This window comes from Odocoileus virginianus, chromosome 28 (genome assembly GCF_023699985.2).
Source record: "Odocoileus virginianus isolate 20LAN1187 ecotype Illinois chromosome 28, Ovbor_1.2, whole genome shotgun sequence".
In the NCBI taxonomy this organism is placed as follows: domain Eukaryota; kingdom Metazoa; phylum Chordata; class Mammalia; order Artiodactyla; family Cervidae; genus Odocoileus; species Odocoileus virginianus.
The window spans coordinates 39,272,019-39,290,018 of record NC_069701.1 but is presented as its reverse complement, the minus strand read 5'-3'; the positions used below and the strand labels follow the sequence as shown (position 1 = coordinate 39,290,018).

Below are 18,000 nucleotides of genomic sequence, written 5' to 3'. Positions count from 1 at the left end.
GCGCAGCGCATGCCACTCAGCGCAACCAGGAGACAGGGCCCGGAGGGTGGGAAGGGCTGGGCACTCCTTCCCGCGGCCCCAGGCATCTCTAACCCATAAACGCCGACTCCAAACACCCTGCAGCACTTGCGGGCGTGGAGAAACGCGGGGCCTCAACAGTCAGACATCTCGACTCTCAAACCCGGCGGTCAAAACGGCCGAGACCAGTCGCCGGCCAGACACGAGTCCAGTTGCACTAGGCAGGGGGCACTCTCCAGGTCCGTCGGGCCAGCCCCGCCCCAGGCCCGCCCCTACCGGAAGCCCGGGCTATCGAGCCCCGCCCCTTCCCGCCCCGCCCTTCCCGAACCCTCCCCACAACTCTCAGAGGGCCCCCTCCCCTGCCTGGGTCCGCCCCTTAGTCGGGCCCCGCCCCCGTGGGCGTGGCCTGTGCCCCTACCTCTCCCCACCAAGGCGGGTAAACTCCTCCCACGGCCCGCCCCCCAGGTTCCCGAGAGACCTCCCCAAGTGTACTCGCCCGAGCCTCTTCCCTCGCGCCGCCCGGTGCCCTCGGTGTCCCCGCCGCGCTGGACCGGACATGCTGCCCGACTGCTTGTCGGCGGAGGGCGAACAGCGCTGCCGGCGGTTGCTGGCGGGAGCCACGGCCCGGCTGCGCGCGCGGCCTGCGGCGGCCGCGGTCCTCGTACCTCTGTGCTCGGTGCGCGGGGTCCCGGCGCTCCTCTACACGCTGCGGTCCAGCCGCCTGGCCGGGAGGCACAAGGGTGACGTCAGGTACACCTGCTGGGACCTCCTCTCCCTTCTAAGAGGGCGCCGCGAAACCGCGGAGACCGCCGGGTCGTGGGCAAAGCACTTAGCCTCCGCGAGCCTTGGTTTCCGCCTCTACAGAATGGGTCTAAAGTAGAGCCCGTCGGCCAGCCGACTGCGGCGGGAATCAACAATCCGCATCCCTCCGCCCGGAACCTGGCGTCGCAGGTACTCCTGCCCCGGCGCCGCCGCGCGGATTGCTCGAAGCGCGGGTGGGGGACAGCTCAGCTGATAAAGACTCCGCCTGCAATGCAGGGAGACCTCGGTTCGATTCCTGGGTCGGGAAGATCCCCTGGAGAAGGGATGGGCTACCCACTCCAGGATTCCTGGGCTTCCCTGGTGGCTCAGACGCTAAAGACTCCACCTGCAATGCAGGAGATCTGGGGTTCGATTCCAGGGTGAGGAAGATTCCCCTGGAGGAGGGCAGGGCATGGCAACCCACTCCAGTCTTCTTGCCTGGAGAATCCCCATGCACAGAGAAGCCTGTCGGGATACAATCCACGGGGTCACAAAGAGCCGGACACGACTGAGCGACCAAGCGCACACACTAAAAAGACAAAACTTCGCCCCTTCCCGGTTACTGAGGGAGGATTGCCTCCGGGAACCAAGGGGGTGCCCGGGGTGGGGCTACCTGGCTTCCCCCAGGCCCCGCCCCCCTCCCTCCCCCCCGGCGGAAACTGGGGACACCCTAGGGTCAATGTCAGCACCTCTGGGGCCACACATGATAAGCCCAGTTAGCATAGCTGGGCCCCGGGAGGCACAAGGCTTCTCCCCCTTACCCCTGTTGTTCATGGAGGTAAACCGAGCCTGCAGAGGTCCTGGGGTTTGCCCAGCCCTCTGCAAACTAGGGGCAGAGACTTTTTTTTAGGCGAGTCCCTGCCGCAGCAGCCACCCCCAGCCCTTCATGGTCCCACCCAGTGGCCCAAGAAGCAGGCTCCGTCTGCCTGTTCAGTTTCCCAGGTGGCAAGTGTGACCCCGCTGACCGGGATGTGGTGCACACGGCCCTGAGGGAGACGCAGGAGGAGCTGGGCCTGGCTGTGCCCGAGGAGCAGGTGTGGGGAGTCCTGCGGCCGGTGCACGACCGGGTAAGCCCTTCAGGCCTTCAGGCACTCACCCCGCTGGGCCCGTCTGCTCACCCCGGGCTAGGAGCAGGGTGCTCAGGGACCAGGACGGTGGCCGTGGGGACTGTGGCAGTCACCAAGGGCGGTGGGGTCCCAGACAACCTGCCCGGCTCTCGTGTCCCAGCCTCCCACACCCATGGGGAAGGGGCCAGGGGTATTTGATTCCCCTTTCAAGGGGGATCCTGAGGCTCAGTCCTGGGATGGAGGTAGCTCTGCTCGGCTTGGTGGACAGAGGTTGGGGAGGGTATCGCAGGCTAGGCAGGGGAGATTTGAGGGTGCTAAAAGTAAGGGAGAGCAATGGCCCAGAGGCCCGGGTGGGTCTAGTGTGTTGAGGGGGCCTGAGCCAGTCAGCATGGCTGGAGCAAGTACAGGAGCAGGGCTGGGTGGACCTGGCCTGCATGGCTGTAGGCCCCAGAGGCCTCCCCCAAGGCTCCCCTGGCCCAAAGCCCTGCCAAGGCCTTCCTTGCCTTGACGGCCTGCCCCACTCCTGCCACAGGAAAAGGCCACAGTGGTGCCAGTGCTGGCCGGTGTGGGCCCGCTGGATCCCCAGAGCCTCAGGCCCAACCCCGAGGAGGTGAGTGGGGGCATCTGGGGTGGGGAGGCAGGTTGTCCCAATGGGGGAGGCTGCAGTAGCCAGCACTCTGTCTGCCCTCTCGTCACCCCCTGCCCACAGGTGGATGAAGTGTTCGCCCTGCCCCTGGCCCATCTGCTGCAGGAGCAGAACCAAGGTTACACCCACTTCTGCCGCGGTGGCCACTTCCAGTACACGCTGCCTGTCTTCCTGCACGGGCCGCACCGGGTCTGGGGGCTCACAGCCGTCATCACCGAGTTCACCCTGAAGCTGCTGGCCCCTGGTGTCTACCAGCCCCGCCTGGCCAGCCCGGAGCTGCCCCGGGGCTGAAGGCCTGGCCCTGAGCGGGCCCTGCCTTTGCCCTGCCAGGCCGGCTGCTCTCCAGGACTGAATAAAGAGTCTTTCTCAACACTGTGGCAACTGCATCTTCTGCACTGGAGCCCTGACCTTGGGCAGACTCCATGGGACAGCTGGCCTGCTGGCTGGGGCACCTTGGGATAATCACGCTGTCACTTGCTATGTGCGCATACTGTGTGTCTGGAGTCTTTTCTTTCATTTCACCCTCACCACGGCCCTGTGAGGCGAGACCACTGCTGTCCCTGGGTAGTGAGATGGGATCAAGGGGGGGCAGACGCCTTGCCCAAGGTCACCCCAGTTTGGGATTTGAACCAGGCCCTGTCTGACTCCAGAGCCCAAACTCCTAGCCACTACAGCCACTGCAGAACTGTCTTCCGAGCCTGGCCCACCCTGTGCTGGGCAGCAGGCATCCAGAGAGGAGCCCTGCATGTTACTGCAAACCGGTGACGTGCCAGGCTCTCCCCGTGGCGGGTGCTGTGCTGGGGCCACATCTGCACCAGCCAGATGCTACCCTGCCCTCTACGGGTGCTCAGTCTCAGATTTTAGACAGGTCACATAGATAATCGTGTGATTACACATTAATTACTCACGGATGTGTAATGGAATTACATATCCATCTTGTAAATCTCTGTGACTTGAAGAGGTGGGCAGTCTGACCTTGACTTGGTGGACTGGGTAGTATTAGATAGGACAAGTGATAGAAAACGCCACCCAGTGGCTGACTTTGCCAAAGGAGGATTTCAGTTCAGTTCAGTCGCTCAGTCACGTTTGACTGTTTGTAACCCCATGGACTGCAGCACACCAGACCTCCCTGTCCATCACCAACTCCCAGAGTTTACTCAAACTCATGTCCATTGAATCAGTGATGTCATCCAACCATCTCATCCTCTGTCATCCCCTTCTCCTCCCACCTTCAGTCTTTCCCACATCAGGGTCTTTTCCAGTGAGTCAGTTCTTCACATCAGATGGCCAAAGTACTGGAGTTTCAGCTTCAGCATCAGTCCTTCCAATGAATATTCAGGACTGATTTCCTTTAGGATGGACTGGTTGGATCTCCTTGCAGTCCAAGGGACTCTCAAGAGTCTTCTCCAACACCACAGTTCAAAAGCATCAATTCTTCGGCGCTCAGCTTTCTTCACAGTCCAACTCTCACATCCATACATGACCACTGGAAAAACCATAGCCTTGACTAGACGGACCTTTGTTGGCAAAGTAATGCCTCTGCTTTTTAAAATATGCTGTCTAGGTTGGTCATAACTTTTCTTTCAAGGAGCAAGCGTCTTAATTTCATGGCTGCGGTCACCATCTGGAGGAATGGTGATTACAAACTCCATAGATAGATGGCTTTAGGCGTAGCTGGATCCAGGGGCTCCAGGGCGCTCTTCTTTCTGTGCTTTCCACTGTATCAACTTCACTTTCAGGAATATTCTCCACTCCCCAGAGATGAGAGGTGAGGAGAAGACAACAGCTGTAGGACAGAACAGTACCAGCATCCTATCAACAGAAAACAGCTTCTCTTTCTGGGCCAGTCTATCCCAGATTTATACTTTCTTGGCTGACTTTGGATCACACAACCTTCCCTGAGCCTATCACTTGGCTGCTGGACTTGGAATTCATTGATCAGCCAGGTCTGGGGCACAGGCCTGGGGAACAGGGTGAACCTTCTAGAATGAGAGTAGGGAAGGGGTGGCCCCCAAAGGACCCTTGGAAAGAGAAAGGGAACGTGAGCAGGCAAAAGGCAGCCACATTCCCCTGCAGAGAATGACCTTGAGACCACAGATAAACAGGAGCAGGCCAGGTCAAAGGGCAAGGGAGGGAACTGGGGCAAAAGTGCAACCCAGATTAGGACTTGAGCCCATAGTCTTATAACTGGAGTCACTCACCTGGTGTCTCAGCTTACTGAGGCTCAGGGTCTCATGTTTCAGCACAGAAGGAATTCAGAGAGAGGCAAAATACTAGGCAAGAAGTATATTAAAAATAAATAAAATAAATTTTAAAAATTATATTTATTAATATAGGACGCTTGTGAGAGAGGAGGCTCTGCCCCAAGGATTAAGTGGGTTACATTTTTATAATCGAAGGAGAGTTGGGAAGAGGGGGAAAGACTGCCTCCTCATTCTCCAAGCAGACCCTAGGCTTTCATCACTAGGGGGCTTCCCTGTGGCTCAGGTGGTAAAGAATCCGCCTGCAATGCAGGAGACCCCGGTTTGATTCCTGGGTTGGGAAGATCCGCTGGAGAAGGGATAGGCTACCCACGCCAGTATTCTGTCATGGAAAATTCCATGGAGTCATGGGGTCGCAAAGAGTTGGACACGACTGAAAAACTTCCACTTTTCATCACCAGCTCCTCCTTCACATCGGACAGGAGAGTGTCTGACCCTAGAAGGTCAAACCAGGACTATCTCAGCACTTACTTAAATCAGCAGAATAATTTTTTCTTTCATTTAATGACCTGGGGCATATCTCATGCCCCCATTTGTGGTTTTATAGTTAAGCAAGCTGGCTCCATTCCATGAGGTTCTGACAGCTCTTCCAGGTGATCAGTAACTTGCAGCGGTCCCCGACTTCCCTCGGTTTCCCTGTGTCTCTAGTCCCCTTCTAGGACTTCTGCAACTGCTTGTTTAACTATCCTTAGTCTCTCCCTATCAGAAGGCGCATCATTGACTCAAAGGACCTGAATTGGAGCAATCTCTGGAGATGGTGAAGGAAGGACAGGGAAGCCTGGCGTGCTGCAGTCCATGGGGTCCCAAAGAGTCAGACACGACTGAGCGACAGAACAACAGTCAGAAGGAGCAACACATGCACAGAGCTTGGGGTGTTCAAGGAAACCCGGGGGAGCCATGTGGATGTGGGGGCGAGGGGCCCACCATTCAGGGGGCCGTAGGGAGGGGCCAAGCCTCAGTGGTGGGTTAGGATTTTATTCCAAGCTGGGAGAAGGGGGAGAGGAGCCGAAGCGATTGGTTGATCTTTTAAAGGCTTGAGCGGCAAGGGGATCAGGTTGCCTTCCCCCTCCTGTCTCCGTGCAGCCCTCCCGTCTCTCCTCTCCCCTCCCCCTCCCCCCGCCGCGTGACTCCCCACCCGCACCCCCAGCCCCCTCTCTCTCACCCCTCCTTCCCCCCCACCCTGCCTCCTGTTGCCCCTCAGGCCTTTTGTGTCACCTCTGGCCCTCCAGCCTCCTCACCTGGAAGCAGGGCCACATGATGGTGGTAAAAATAACTCTCCGACAGAGTGCGAACTGGCGGTGGGGGGAGGGACCCCTGGGGTGCAGGCAGGGAGCTGCGGGCTCCTGGGCTCTGGGGGGGCCCTGAGTCCCGCCCCTTCCGCCTCCCCCACGGCCACCCGCTGGCTCTCACGGGTCACCTCAGTCAGGCACCCAGCAGCCACCCAAGGCAGGTGCAGGGGCTCTCCGAGCGGTAAGTGGCCCCGCCGGCCTAGCTGCCGACACACGAGGTGCCCACGCCCCAGGCTGGAGGCCCCCACCCCACCAGCCTTGACCTTGTGCTCTGTCCTCAGGTCCCGGCTGCCACCCAGGAGCCCCCACGACGCCCTCAGTGATGCCCGTTTGCCCTGACTGGCTGGCTCAGTGCCGTGCCCCCATCTGCGGTCCTCGGGGGCTCCTCTGAGTCCCCGCCCACGTCGGTGCCCCCATGGCGGGCCGGGGGCGGGTGAGCATGCAGGAGCACATGGCTATCGACGTGAGCCCGGGCCCCATCCGCCCCATCTGCCTCATCTCCCACTACTTCCCACACTTCTACCCCACCGCTGAGCCTGCCCTGCGCCCCCCAGACCCAAGCCCCCCAGTGACCCCCGTCCGCTCTGCACCCCAGCCCCAGCCGGACCCAGAGCCAGAGGGAGACTCAGACGACAGCAGTGAGTGGGCACGGGGGGACGGGGGGACACTCTGGGCTCTGCCCATCCAGGAAGGGTCTGGGGCAGGCCAGGCCTCCGACCAGGGAGGGCCAGGAGGCATGGTGCCCAGTGGGGGCTGACGCAGATGCTGACCTGCCTGCCGCCTGCCCCTAGCCGCCCTCGGCACCCTTGAGTTCACGCTCCTGTTTGATGCGGGCAACAGCTCCCTGCACTGCACGGCCCACCGTGCCAAGGTGAGGAGGGGGCGGGCGGCGTCCCCGGGGCTCGGGCCTGGGCCCCGGGCCTCTCCCACAGCCACTCTCCCCTCCCAGGGCCTCAAGCCGCTGGCCTCAGGCTCCGTGGACACCTTTGTCAAAGCCAACCTGCTGCCCGGGGCCAGCAAGGTGAGTGCAAGACGCAGGCCCCCACCGCTGCCCCTCGGCCAGGGGCCCGGCCTGGAGCGCCCCCCTGGTCTGCCACGCCCCTCCTCCCCAAGGCCTCCCCTTCAGGCAGGGGGCCCCCCACTGCTGGCGCCCAGGTGGGGCGCCGGGGCCGAGGAGGACTCTGACCCTCCCTGCTTGGCCCTCAGGCCAGCCAGCTGCGGACGCGCACGGTTCGGGGCACACGGGGGCCTGTCTGGGAGGAGACGCTCACCTATCATGGGTTCACCCTCCAGGACGCCCGGCGCAAGACCTTGCGGTGAGGATGGGGTCTGGGCCACACGGGGGTAGGCGGCAGGGGCCGGGGCGGGGGGCTGGCCTGGCCAGGCTGACCTGGGTGGCCCCCAGGCTGTGTGTGTGTGAAGACCCGTGGCTGCGGCGACGGAGGCGGGCGCCTCCCCTGGGAGAGCTGCGGGTGCCTCTGAGGAAGCTGGTGCCCAACCGGGCCAGGAGCTTCGACGTGTGTCTGGAGAGGCGGAGGCTGGTGAGTGGGGCTGGCGGGGGGAACAGGGACCCAGGCGGCGTCTGGCCCAGGTGACCGGGCTCTCTGCTCTTTCAGACCAAGAGGCCCAAGAGCCTGGACACAGCACGCGGCATGTCTCTGTATGAGGTCGGTGGGACGTGGAACCTGGGGCGGGGCGGTGCTGGGCAGGGCTCCGGGCCCAGGGGAGCGCAGAGAAACCGAGGCCCTCTCTCTCTCTGGGCCCGTGAACACTCGTAGTCTCAGGGGGACAGCCAGGTCCCAGGAGCTGTGGGGCACAAGGCCTCGGGGGGCAGAGACACAGGCCAGCTTGAGACAGAGGCTGGAGCTGGGCGGTTGGTCAGTGACGCGCACGGGCGGGACAGGTCAGAGTTCAGGGGAGAATGGCAGTGGTGGGCCCACGGCCACTAGGCCTGCCCCGGGGGCAGCGTGGGTACCGCTTCTGGGCTGGGCGCTCTGGACCGGCGCTTGTCAGGAGAGGTGAAGGTGACCGCGAGGGATTTTCAGGACGAAACCAGAGACCTGGCCAGGGCGCCTGCAGTCCAGGGCCCCAGGGACCCGCAGAGCTGGGGCAGGGCCCTCCGCCTACCCAGCTCCCCCGGACCTAAGGGCCAGGCCCTGCTGCTCTGCCCCCTGGTGGAGCCTGAGGCCGTCAGTCAAATCCAGGCTGAGGAGCGCCCCCCCCCCCCACCGCCGCCCCGGGGAGCAGCCCTACCACAAGCCCTCCCCGTCCCCAGACCCCCACAGCAGCCCCCCAGCACCTGGCCAGCACTCACGGAGCACCCCCTTACTGAGAACTGAACGCAAGCAAGGCGGTTGGGCTTTCTGCAACTCAAACCCCACGCGAGGTGTGGGAGAAGCACTTTCTTTCCGGGGTATCCTGAGTCCTTCTGGAAGCACCAGGGGCTGAGGGGGCAAAGGGCATTCAGGATCTGGCCCCCGGGCTGTGGGGTGTGAGGGGAGAGGGTCTTGCAGCTGACGAGGCCTGTGTGTGCTTTGAGGAGCGGTGAGCCTCTGGGAGCTGCTTCCAGGCTTCCCTGAGAGGGAAGAGACGGGCCCCTAATGGAAGGCCACCTAAGAAGCTCCTATGCATTTGTGACCCTCAGAGACTTCAGTTCCCTCCCCCTCCATGACAAACACGTGGCAAATGGTCGGTCAAGTGACCCGGACAAGCCCCCTCCCCTTCTCAGGCCCTGGCTGACCTGGAAGTCTCATTCCAGGGCACTAAGTCAGTGACAGTATCGGGAAACTGAACCACACAATCGAACATCAGCCCCTGATTTCTTTGCGGCCAGTTTGAGTTCTCCTGTCCAGGCCATTACTGATGGGCGGCTGGGCGCTGGGCCACGCGGGGCTGAGCCAGCCTACCCCTGCCAGATGGTGGGCCACGCGGGGCTGACCACCTGCCCTGTGGGCGCTGGGCCACGCGGGGCTGACCGCTGACCCCTGCAGCAGGAGGTGGAGGTGGAGGCGGCCTGGGAGGAGCGCGGGCGTGTCCTGCTGTCACTGTGCTACAGCTCTCAGCGGGGCGGCCTGCTGGTGGGCGTGCTGCGCTGCGCCCACCTCGCCCCCATGGATGCCAATGGCTACTCGGACCCCTTCGTCCGCCTGTGAGTGTGAAGCGGGTGGCCGGGTGGGCAGTGGGGGTTCCTCAGAGCACCTCCGCGGCTTGCTTCTCTGGGGCCACACTGAAACCAACCTCATCCCTCCCAGTTTCCTGCATCCCAAAGCAGGGAAGAAATCGAAATACAAGACCAGTGTTCGGAAGAAGACCCTGAACCCCGAGTTCAACGAGGTAGGCCTGCCGAGAGAAGGCAGTCCCGGCTGCTGGGGGAGGGGGTCGGCATCCCGTCTCACAGTGCAGGCCCCAGCCGCCCTGGGCCACTCGCCTGAGTCTGTTCCTGACGCTGTGGACTAAGGCCACCTCCTTTTTACCGCGTCCCCTGCAGGAGTTCTTCTATGCAGGCCTGCGGGAGGAGCTGGCCCAGAAGACGCTGCTGGTGTCTGTATGGGATTATGACCTGGGCACGGCTGACGACTTCATCGGTGAGTGGGAATGCGGGGGAACCGAGTCGGGACTCCCGTGGGGGGACTCCCACATGGTGCCTGACCTGTCCCCCAACCCAGGCGGGGTGCAGCTGAGCAACCGGGCCGGTGGGGAGCGCCAGCAACACTGGCGCGAATGCCTGGGCCGCAGTGACCGCAGGCTGGAGCTGTGGCACCCGCTGGACGGCACGCCCCTCCAGCTCAGCGACTAGCAGGGCCCCCGGCCTGGCCTGCTCACTGCCCCTTCCCTGGGCTGCCCCACAGCCTCTCTGCGGAGCTGGAAGGCCCTGGGCTGCTTCACCCCCGCTGTCCAGCCCCTGGTCAATTGCTTCCTTCCTTCCCTGCTTTCGAATTCACCCCACTGTCAAATCATGAAGCAAGAATAAACCTCTCCTCCCAATCAGACCGGACAGTCCATTTTTTCCCTGCCATCACCTCACAGGGCAGAATGGGCCCTGCTCTCCTCGCTCCCACCCTCCAGAGGCCTGCACAGGGCCAGGCCAGTTTTCCCCTCCCCACTCGACTCCTGCACCAAGGGATAAACGCTCAGGGTGGTCTATGACAGGGGCTTCCCTTAGTGGCTCAGTAGTAAAGAATCCACCTGCAATGCAGGAGACAAGGATTCAATCCCTGGGTCGGGAAGATCCCCTGGAGAAGGAAATGGCAACCCACTCCAGTATTCTTGCCTGGGAAATCCCCTGGACAGGAGAGTCTGGCAGGCTTCAGCCAAAGGGTCCCAAAGAGTTGAACATGACTGAGCACGCACGCGGTCTGTGACAGGCTGACACACAGGACGTCAAGGTGTCGATTCTCAACATGACCTTGTCCTGACCTACCCCTCCGAAGTCCCCCCGCCGTCTGAGAAACAAACCTCTGTGAACCACGGGCTGCAGCAGCAGCGTGGAGGCAGGCAAAGCCACAGAGAAGATGCAACGCGAGAGTGGGTGTCACTAGCTTTATTGTCCAGCCGTCCAGACAGACGGACACCAGCCCCGTGGGCTCAGGAAGCGGCCTGCCTGGCCTGGTGCTGCTGGGCAAACTGCTGCATCCTCTCCTCGAGCTCTGGCCGGAAGTGTCGGATCAGGCCCTGGGGCGGGAGGGGGTGCAGGGAGCGTGGTGTGAAGCAGGGTCTGAAAGCCCCGCCCCCTGTGCCCAGGCACTCACCCCCCACGTCCCTCACAGGGCAGCAGTACCTGCACGGGCCAGGCGGCCCCATCACCCAGGGCACAGATGGTGTGGCCCTCGATCTGCTTGCTGATCTCCCACAGGGAGTCGATCTCCGCCGGGCGGGCGTCCCCCCTCACAAATCGGGCCATCACCTTGTTCATCCAGTCCACACCTGCGCCGGGGCAGCAAGAGACGGCCTTCTGACCCCCTCAGGCCGGGGTGTGGGGGATGGAACTCGAGGGGTGCAGGTCAGGGGGCGGAGGGCTAAGAGAGGCCACAGCAGGCTGGGTGGCCGCAGTGGTGTATTCAGGGTCCAGAGCCCATGCCACTTGTGCCCCATGCCCCACCCAGACCCGGCATGAGCCACAGAGAAACCCCCTGCCCAGCACGCCTACCCTCGCGGCATGGGGTGCACTGGCCACAGCTCTCATGCTTGTAGAACTCGATGAGGCGGGCGATGGCTTTCACAATGTCCGTCTGCAGAGACGAGGGGCAACAAGGAGGTGCCCGAGCCTCAGCCCCTGGCAGCACGCCCGCCCGATTCCAGCAGCGCTCTGGCCTCTTCCACCCACCCCAGGCATCCTGCGCTGCCAGGCTCCACGGGTGTTCCGCCCAGAGAAGCCTTGCCCCCCGGCCTCTCCCACCTCCCTGTGTCTCAGGTGACAGGAATCAGGACCCAAGAACCAGCAGGTGTCTCTGAGAAGCCCAGGCCGGGTTACTAACCAGCCTGGCCTAAGGCAGGGACTGGGTGGGGAGCGCGGGCGGCCCTTGCTTACTGAGCGGTCCATGACGATCACGGCAGCCGTGCCCAGGCCCGACTGCGCCTGTATCAGCGCGTCGAAGTCCATCAGTACCGTCTCACACACCGACTTGGGGATCAGCGGAGTGGACGAGCCGCCAGGGATCACAGCAAGGAGGTTGTCCCAGCCACCCGTGACGCCCCCTGGGGCCCCAGTCGGCCCCCGAGAGGACGGATGGTCAGGGCGGGGGCCGGCACGCCTGTCAGCCCCCGCCCCAGCCCAGGCCCCAGAGGCCCGCCCGCCCCACTGGCTGGCCCCAGGCCTCACCCGCGTGCTTTTCAATCAGTTCCTTCAGCGGTACAGACATCTCCTCCTCCACGGTGCAGGGGTTGTTGACGTGGCCGGAGATGTTGAACAGTTTGGTGCCTGAGTTGCGCTCTCGGCCGAAGCTGGCAAACCACGCACCCCCACGGCGGCAGATGGTAGGGGACACGGCCACTGTCTCCACATTGGCCACGGTTGTAGGGCAGCCAAACACTCCTGTGGGGGAGGAGGATGAAAACCTGGTGGATGGCGCGTCCCTGGTGGCTCAGTAGCAAAGAATCCACCTGCCAACACAGGAGACATGGGCTCAATCCCATGTACCGAGGGGCAACTAAGCCTGTGTGCCACAGCTACTGAGCCTGTCCCCCAGGGCCCGGGAGCTGCACCACCGAAGCCCACGCGTCCTAGAGCTTGTGCTCAGCAGCGAGAGAGGCCATCGCGATGGGAAGCCCGCGCACCAGAACTAGAGAGTGGCCCCATTTGCCACAAGGAAAGCAAAGCCTGCTCAGCAACGAAGACCCGGCACAGCCAAAAACAAAATAAATATATATGTTTGTTTTTAAAAAGGAAACAAACCAGTGGCTGCTGGAGGTTGGGGACAGTTGGGGCGGGTCTCCTGGAGGTGGCATCTGTCCAGGGTCTGCTTCTGTGGCAGAGAGCCCTGCTCCCTGTGTTACTCTCGACCCCCAGGAGCCCCAGATTCTAGCTGTACTGCGTTTCCACCACCCTGCCCCAAGTCCCGGGGGGCGCTGGAGAGCACCCGGGTGTGTGGCCTGTGCACTAGGGCAGGATGAGAGGCTCCTGGGGGCACTGGGGCAGCCTCTATGCTGTTCCCACCTACTCGCGTTGTCAGGCCCCCAGCGAAGAGACTCAGAAATTCCCCAATGACAGTGGCGACCTGAAGCCAGATCCCAGATTCCAAAGGACAGGCCGGGGATGAGGCCAGGCGCCAGGTCATACCCACGTCTGCAGGGAAGGGAGGCTTCAGGCGGGGCTTGCCCTGTTTGCCCTCGATGGACTCGATGAGCGCGGTCTCCTCCCCGCAGATGTAGGCCCCGGCCCCGCGCACCACAAACACATCGAAATCGTAGCCGGAGCCACAGGCGTTCTTGCCAATCAGACCAGCCTCGTAGGCCTCCCGGATGGCTACCTGTGGGACAGGGGTGCACAGACATGGTCCCCACGAGCCCAAGGACCCTGCGTGTGGGAGGGCAGGGTGTAGGCCCAGTGAGCCCACCGCCACAGTCCAGGGCCGGAGCTCCTTCTGGACGTCAGCAGAGGGCGTGTTGGGAGAAGGGTGGGGAGTTTCACAGTGTGTGCACTACCCGTGTAATAACATTCAACAAACTCTCCAACTGTATGTACTTTTTATACAGACTTTAAGGAAATAATGAAAATTTCAGCAAGTGGTTCCTCTAGGTAGTCAGTCTATGGGAGATTTTTCTCTGACATGGGTGTGGATTCCTGTCTTTACAATGAGTGAGTACTGCTTCTGAGTAGAGGAAAAGAGCCTGGAGGCTGCTTTTTACACATGTAATAACACACAGAATGCTACCATGTGCCAGGTTATGAACCTAATAGAAAGGGGAGGCTTTGGCCCTAGACCAATTACTACAGGCGTCACTGGGCTGAGAATTACTGACATGACCCCTTGACCCTTCAGGAAAAATGCACATGTGTGTGCTCTCCAGCCTACCCCCGCCCCAGGAGCCCTGAAGCCCTGGAAGACCTCCCAGGCTGAGGCTCTGGGACGCAGAGTGAGATGGAGGCTTTGGGGTGCACGTCCCACTCAGGACACAGGCCAGCTCGAGAGATCCCCACCCTCCCAGCGCGACTCCAGGCAGATCCCGCTCGAGAACCTACGACGAACTCTGCCTGGCCTGGGGCATGTGAGTGCCCACTCAGCACCTCCCCTCCCCCTGCCCACCTGCAGATTGGAGGCCTCATTGTAGAACTCCCCACGGATGTAGATGTAGGCGGCACGAGCGCCCATGGCCCGGCCCCCCACTAGGCAGCCTTCCACCAGCTTGTGGGGGTCATGGCGGATGATCTCTCGGTCCTTGCAGGTGCCTGGCTCCCCCTCATCTGCGTTCACCACCAGATACTTGGGCCTGCGGGGGCCAGCAGGTCAGTCGGGCTACAGGGCCACCAGGGTCAGGCCTTCAACCGTATGCCACCCCACTCCACCAGGAAACCTCAAACAGGTCTTATCTGACAGCCAATCCTTCTCTGTCCTCCCAGCAAGTTCCCAGGGCTCTGCCTGCTCACCACCGACGACGGGGGAGCTCACTGCCTAGTCCACACTGGGGCAGCTATGACCACAGGCAAGGTCTTGGTTCTACTCAGCCCAAATGCCTCTCCCAGTGCTTTCTCAAGAGCCCAAATGCTTTTGGTCACAATGAGCATTCTGTGAACCTTCACTGTATCTCTGGAGCCAAAAGGAGACAGACTGACATTTATCATTTACTTTCTACATGCAGACCAAAGTGCAGGCCAAAAGCTGTAGGCACAGTATCTCTTTAATCCCTGCACAACACAATAGACATTTACAGAATACTGAGGTTCAGAAAGGTCTGGAGATTGCCCAAAGCGATCTGATTAAATGGCAGAACCAGGAATTGATCAATTAAGTCTGCTGGAGTCAAAATCTTGTGTAGACTCTGCTGCCCCTCAAGACCCCCCTGAGGAAGATCAGAGAACCAAGTCCCTGCTACTGGAGCTCTGGTAAGGTTTTCCCACTTCATTCACTCTTGGTTTCCACGGAAACAGCCCCAAGGCCCAGATAAGTCCCAGCTGCCCCGAGGTGTAACCCCATTTCTGCCTGCCTACACACACCTGCCATCTGAGGGCTTATTCATGAAGCTCCACTTAAGGCCAGTGGGGAAGCCAGCACCTCCACGGCCCCGCAAGCCCGATGTCTTGACCTCACCCAGGATCCAGTCAGGGCCCTTCAGCAGAATCTCCTTCGTCTTGTACCAGTCACCTCGACTCTGGGCACCTTTAAGCCTGGATAGGGTGGAGAAGGCAGTGAGGAGGAGGCCCCGCCTAGGGATCCACCAGCCTAAGGGCACCATCTCACCTCCAGTCATGGCGGCCATACAGGTTGGTGAAGATCCGGTCTTCATCCTTCAGTGAGCCAAATGAGGTTTTCTTGGGCGCTGTCTGGGGACACAGAGAGTCAGTATGCCTAGCAGAGCTCTGAGATTACGAGGGGCCAGGCCACGAGCTACAGATTTTCGGGTCCCCTAATTAAGGAGGGCTGGACTGGGAGGAAAGCAGGGGCAAAGTTTCAGAACCCTTTGTAGGGTCTTAACTACCATCACTACTGAGTAAGTACTGTTAGCAGGCACGAGACTAAGCTTTTTATATCCAAGATGTCATTTCATTCTCATAACCCTGAGATAGGAATGATTTCCTCCATTTCACAGAAGAGGAAACAAAACTCAGAGCAAAATGAGCTTACAAAAGGCACACAGCCTGAAGGAGCAGGTGGAATCTAAGCACAGGTCTGCCTGTGGCCAAAGCCCACACAGGATCCACAGCACAGACTACCGCCCTGAGCCCAGGGTGATGTCATGTCCATTTATTTACTTGTCTGGCTCTGCTGGATCAAAACTTGATTTGGCCAAAGTCTTGCTTATATGACTAAACTCTGCTGGAGACAAAATGTGTTTTCTGAAGGAAGAGGAATGCTTCACTGGGGTTGGGACACAAGATGATAGCGGGAGACCCGCTAGGGATAAAACTGTTGAGGAGAGCCCCAGCTGAGGGCTAAGAGGACCTGGCTTCCAGACACCCAACCCCTTAAAAGCCAATACAGGGAGCAGAACGTTGAACGAGGAATGAGGAGGCGCACAGCCCTCTCCAAAGCTGTTTCTGCATCTGTAAAACGGGGCAATGACCCCTTCACGCGCTACAAGGTTGTAGCGAGGAAGGAATGAGACAAGGACGCTTTGCCAGCTGCAAAATTTTCCATTCGGTCACGCAGCTGTTAAATGAGGGGCAGCCAAGCAGCCGGAGGACTAGGGGCAGGGGAGAGTCAGCCTCCCGTTTGGGACCCGTCCCCTTCTACATCGGCAACCTTCTTGTCAGACGGGGGAGATGAGAGGCTTCTCCAGAAGGCACTACGGACCCAGAGATGGCGCGCGCAGACGCGACAGCGAGACCCGGCCCGCGAGCGCCCCTGGTCAGAGCCAGGACGGGCCTCACCGTGTCGCCGCTGAATCGCACAGACACCCGCGCGGGGAGCGACCCGCCGAGCAGCCGCCGTGCCGCCAGCATCGCGGGGCGGGGTGGGAGAGGCAAGCCGGTAACCTCCCGCTGTCACCTTCACAGCTCTGAGGCTCAGGACCCGGCACGACCGAGACGCTAGGCGGCGCACAGGAAGAACGTCACACGCGCCCTGACGCCGGGGCGCGCCCTAACTTCCCCGCGCCGCTCCCGCCCCGCCCTTGGCCCCGCCTCCTCTAAGGAGCGCGGAGAGGCAGGAAGTGCCCTGTCTGGCGCTGAGGCTGCTGGTAGATGTAGTCCCATGGGTCGCCGGACTGCCTTTCTCCTACCACGAGGCTGGCATTTACTTACTGTCTTGCTCGCCGGCTCTGCTTTTTCGCATTTGCCTCCGGACTCTCAGCCTTTCAGCCTACTGTTCAGCGGGACCCTCCTGCCTGCCTTGTACTTCTCTGGCCCTGTCCCAGCCCTCCCAGACTGTGCATTTCCCCCCACCCACCGCGGGCACCCCTGGGCTCTGGCAAGCAGGGAGGCGGGGCAGGCAGGGGGTCTGGGGCAGAGTCTCCCAGAGGAGGGGTGTCTAGAGTCCTAGGTTGGGGTGAGGCTAAGAGGGTGGAGATGGTCATCGGGCGGCCCATCCACTCCCCGCTGCTGCTGCACTCGCCTCCGTCCCTCCCGCGGCGCGGGTCAGGAGGGTTTGGCATTGGGCGCTGCTGTTCAAGATCCTGGCGTGGTCCCCGCTGCCTTGGCAACCTGGCCCTGGCCTGGATGGAAGGACTCTACCCCTCCCGCGCAGGGTCGTCAGGCCCAGGCCACGTCACGCCCCCCTCTCCCCAGGACTTCTTCCGCTTGGGACTTCAGGGCCTTTCTGTCCCCAACACCACCCCCCGCCCCCCACACACACCGTACTCTGATGACCTGAGAAGGTCTTCTGATCTCCTTCTCCTGAAGTCTCCGAAGCTTGATTAACTGTTTTTTTTGTTTTTTTTTTTAATCAGTTTGTCAGTTCTCTGGAACGCTGTGGCTCTGAGTCCCAAGATAAGCATGTCTGTTTGGATCTTCTCTCCCCAGCTCCTCTATTCTCTTACCCTCTTGTCATCCTTCTTTTAAAAAAATTAAATTTATTTATTTATTTATTTTGGCTGCACCAGGTCTTTCTTCCTTGCTGTGCGCAGGCTTCCTCTAGTTGCAGCGAGCAGGGCTGTTCTCTAGTTGGGTGCTCAAACTTCTGTGGCGTCTCTTGTTTTGGAGCAGGGGCTCTAGGGCACATGGGCTTCAGTAGTTGTGGCTCATGGGTGGCTTAGTTGCCCCTTGCATGTGGGATCTTCCTGGACCAGGGTCCCCTGCATTGGAAGGTGGATTCTGAACCACTGGACTGCTAAGGAAGACCCATTCTTTCTTATCTCTCAAGAAATGTGCTAGTTACAAAGCAATAGGCCCTTAATTTCTCATATATTCCCCACAGTAGCCCGGGATACTGAAAATGGAGGGCCATGATGGTTTCCTGTCTCGTCCAGGAGCGTGAAGCTGCTGCATGTAGCGCTGGAAACCGACCCAGGCCTTTCTTCCTTTGCAGAGCGCCCCACACACAGCACACACACGACAACCCTTGCAGGGTGTCAGTGGTGTTTCCAAAAGAAGAGGCAAGAGCCGGGGCACCTTGTCTGAGGGCTCCCAGAGGGGTGGGGCAGCACCAGGCCCAGGGCCCAGCAGTCCTGACTCCCAGCCCCAGGCCCCCTCTCCCGGGCTGGAAAAGAGATTGTCCAGTCAGAGCTGGGGATTACACAGCTAATCCGGGCTCAGGCCAGAGTCCGTGGATCCCTCCCTCTGGGGTGGCAGAAGTGGGGCAGGATGGAGCCAGAGGGTGGATTCTCTC

General features: G+C 60.9%; 3 protein-coding genes across 3 annotated transcripts; 2 read left to right on the top strand and 1 right to left on the bottom strand.

Moving 5' to 3' along the window:
- The first annotated feature begins 408 nt into the window (after window positions 1-408).
- Window positions 409-3,020, top strand: NUDT8 (nudix hydrolase 8). The gene is made up of 4 exons (XM_020880769.2): window positions 409-768; window positions 1,754-1,886; window positions 2,419-2,496; window positions 2,596-3,020. Exons 1-4 carry the CDS (start codon window positions 575-577, stop codon window positions 2,821-2,823), a joined length of 633 nt encoding a protein of 210 aa, XP_020736428.1. The 5' UTR covers window positions 409-574; the 3' UTR covers window positions 2,824-3,020.
- Window positions 3,021-3,107: 87 nt separating this feature from the next.
- LOC110129415 (double C2-like domain-containing protein gamma) lies at window positions 3,108-10,066 on the top strand. The gene is made up of 11 exons (XM_070457737.1): window positions 3,108-6,263; window positions 6,364-6,720; window positions 6,874-6,953; window positions 7,032-7,103; window positions 7,289-7,398; window positions 7,488-7,623; window positions 7,699-7,749; window positions 9,076-9,230; window positions 9,334-9,415; window positions 9,570-9,666; window positions 9,748-10,066. Exons 2-11 carry the CDS (start codon window positions 6,498-6,500, stop codon window positions 9,876-9,878), a joined length of 1,137 nt encoding a protein of 378 aa, XP_070313838.1. The 5' UTR covers window positions 3,108-6,263; window positions 6,364-6,497; the 3' UTR covers window positions 9,879-10,066.
- Window positions 10,067-10,607: 541 nt separating this feature from the next.
- Window positions 10,608-16,286, bottom strand: NDUFV1 (NADH:ubiquinone oxidoreductase core subunit V1). The gene is made up of 10 exons (XM_020880768.2): window positions 16,107-16,286; window positions 14,977-15,059; window positions 14,733-14,903; window positions 13,825-14,008; window positions 12,858-13,047; window positions 11,901-12,113; window positions 11,610-11,776; window positions 11,229-11,310; window positions 10,860-11,005; window positions 10,608-10,753 (listed from the first exon to the last, which is right to left on the bottom strand). The coding sequence occupies exons 1-10, from the start codon at window positions 16,176-16,178 to the stop codon at window positions 10,667-10,669; spliced, it is 1,395 nt and encodes a 464-aa protein (XP_020736427.1). The 5' UTR covers window positions 16,179-16,286; the 3' UTR covers window positions 10,608-10,666.
- Between the last annotated feature and the right edge of the window lie 1,714 nt (window positions 16,287-18,000).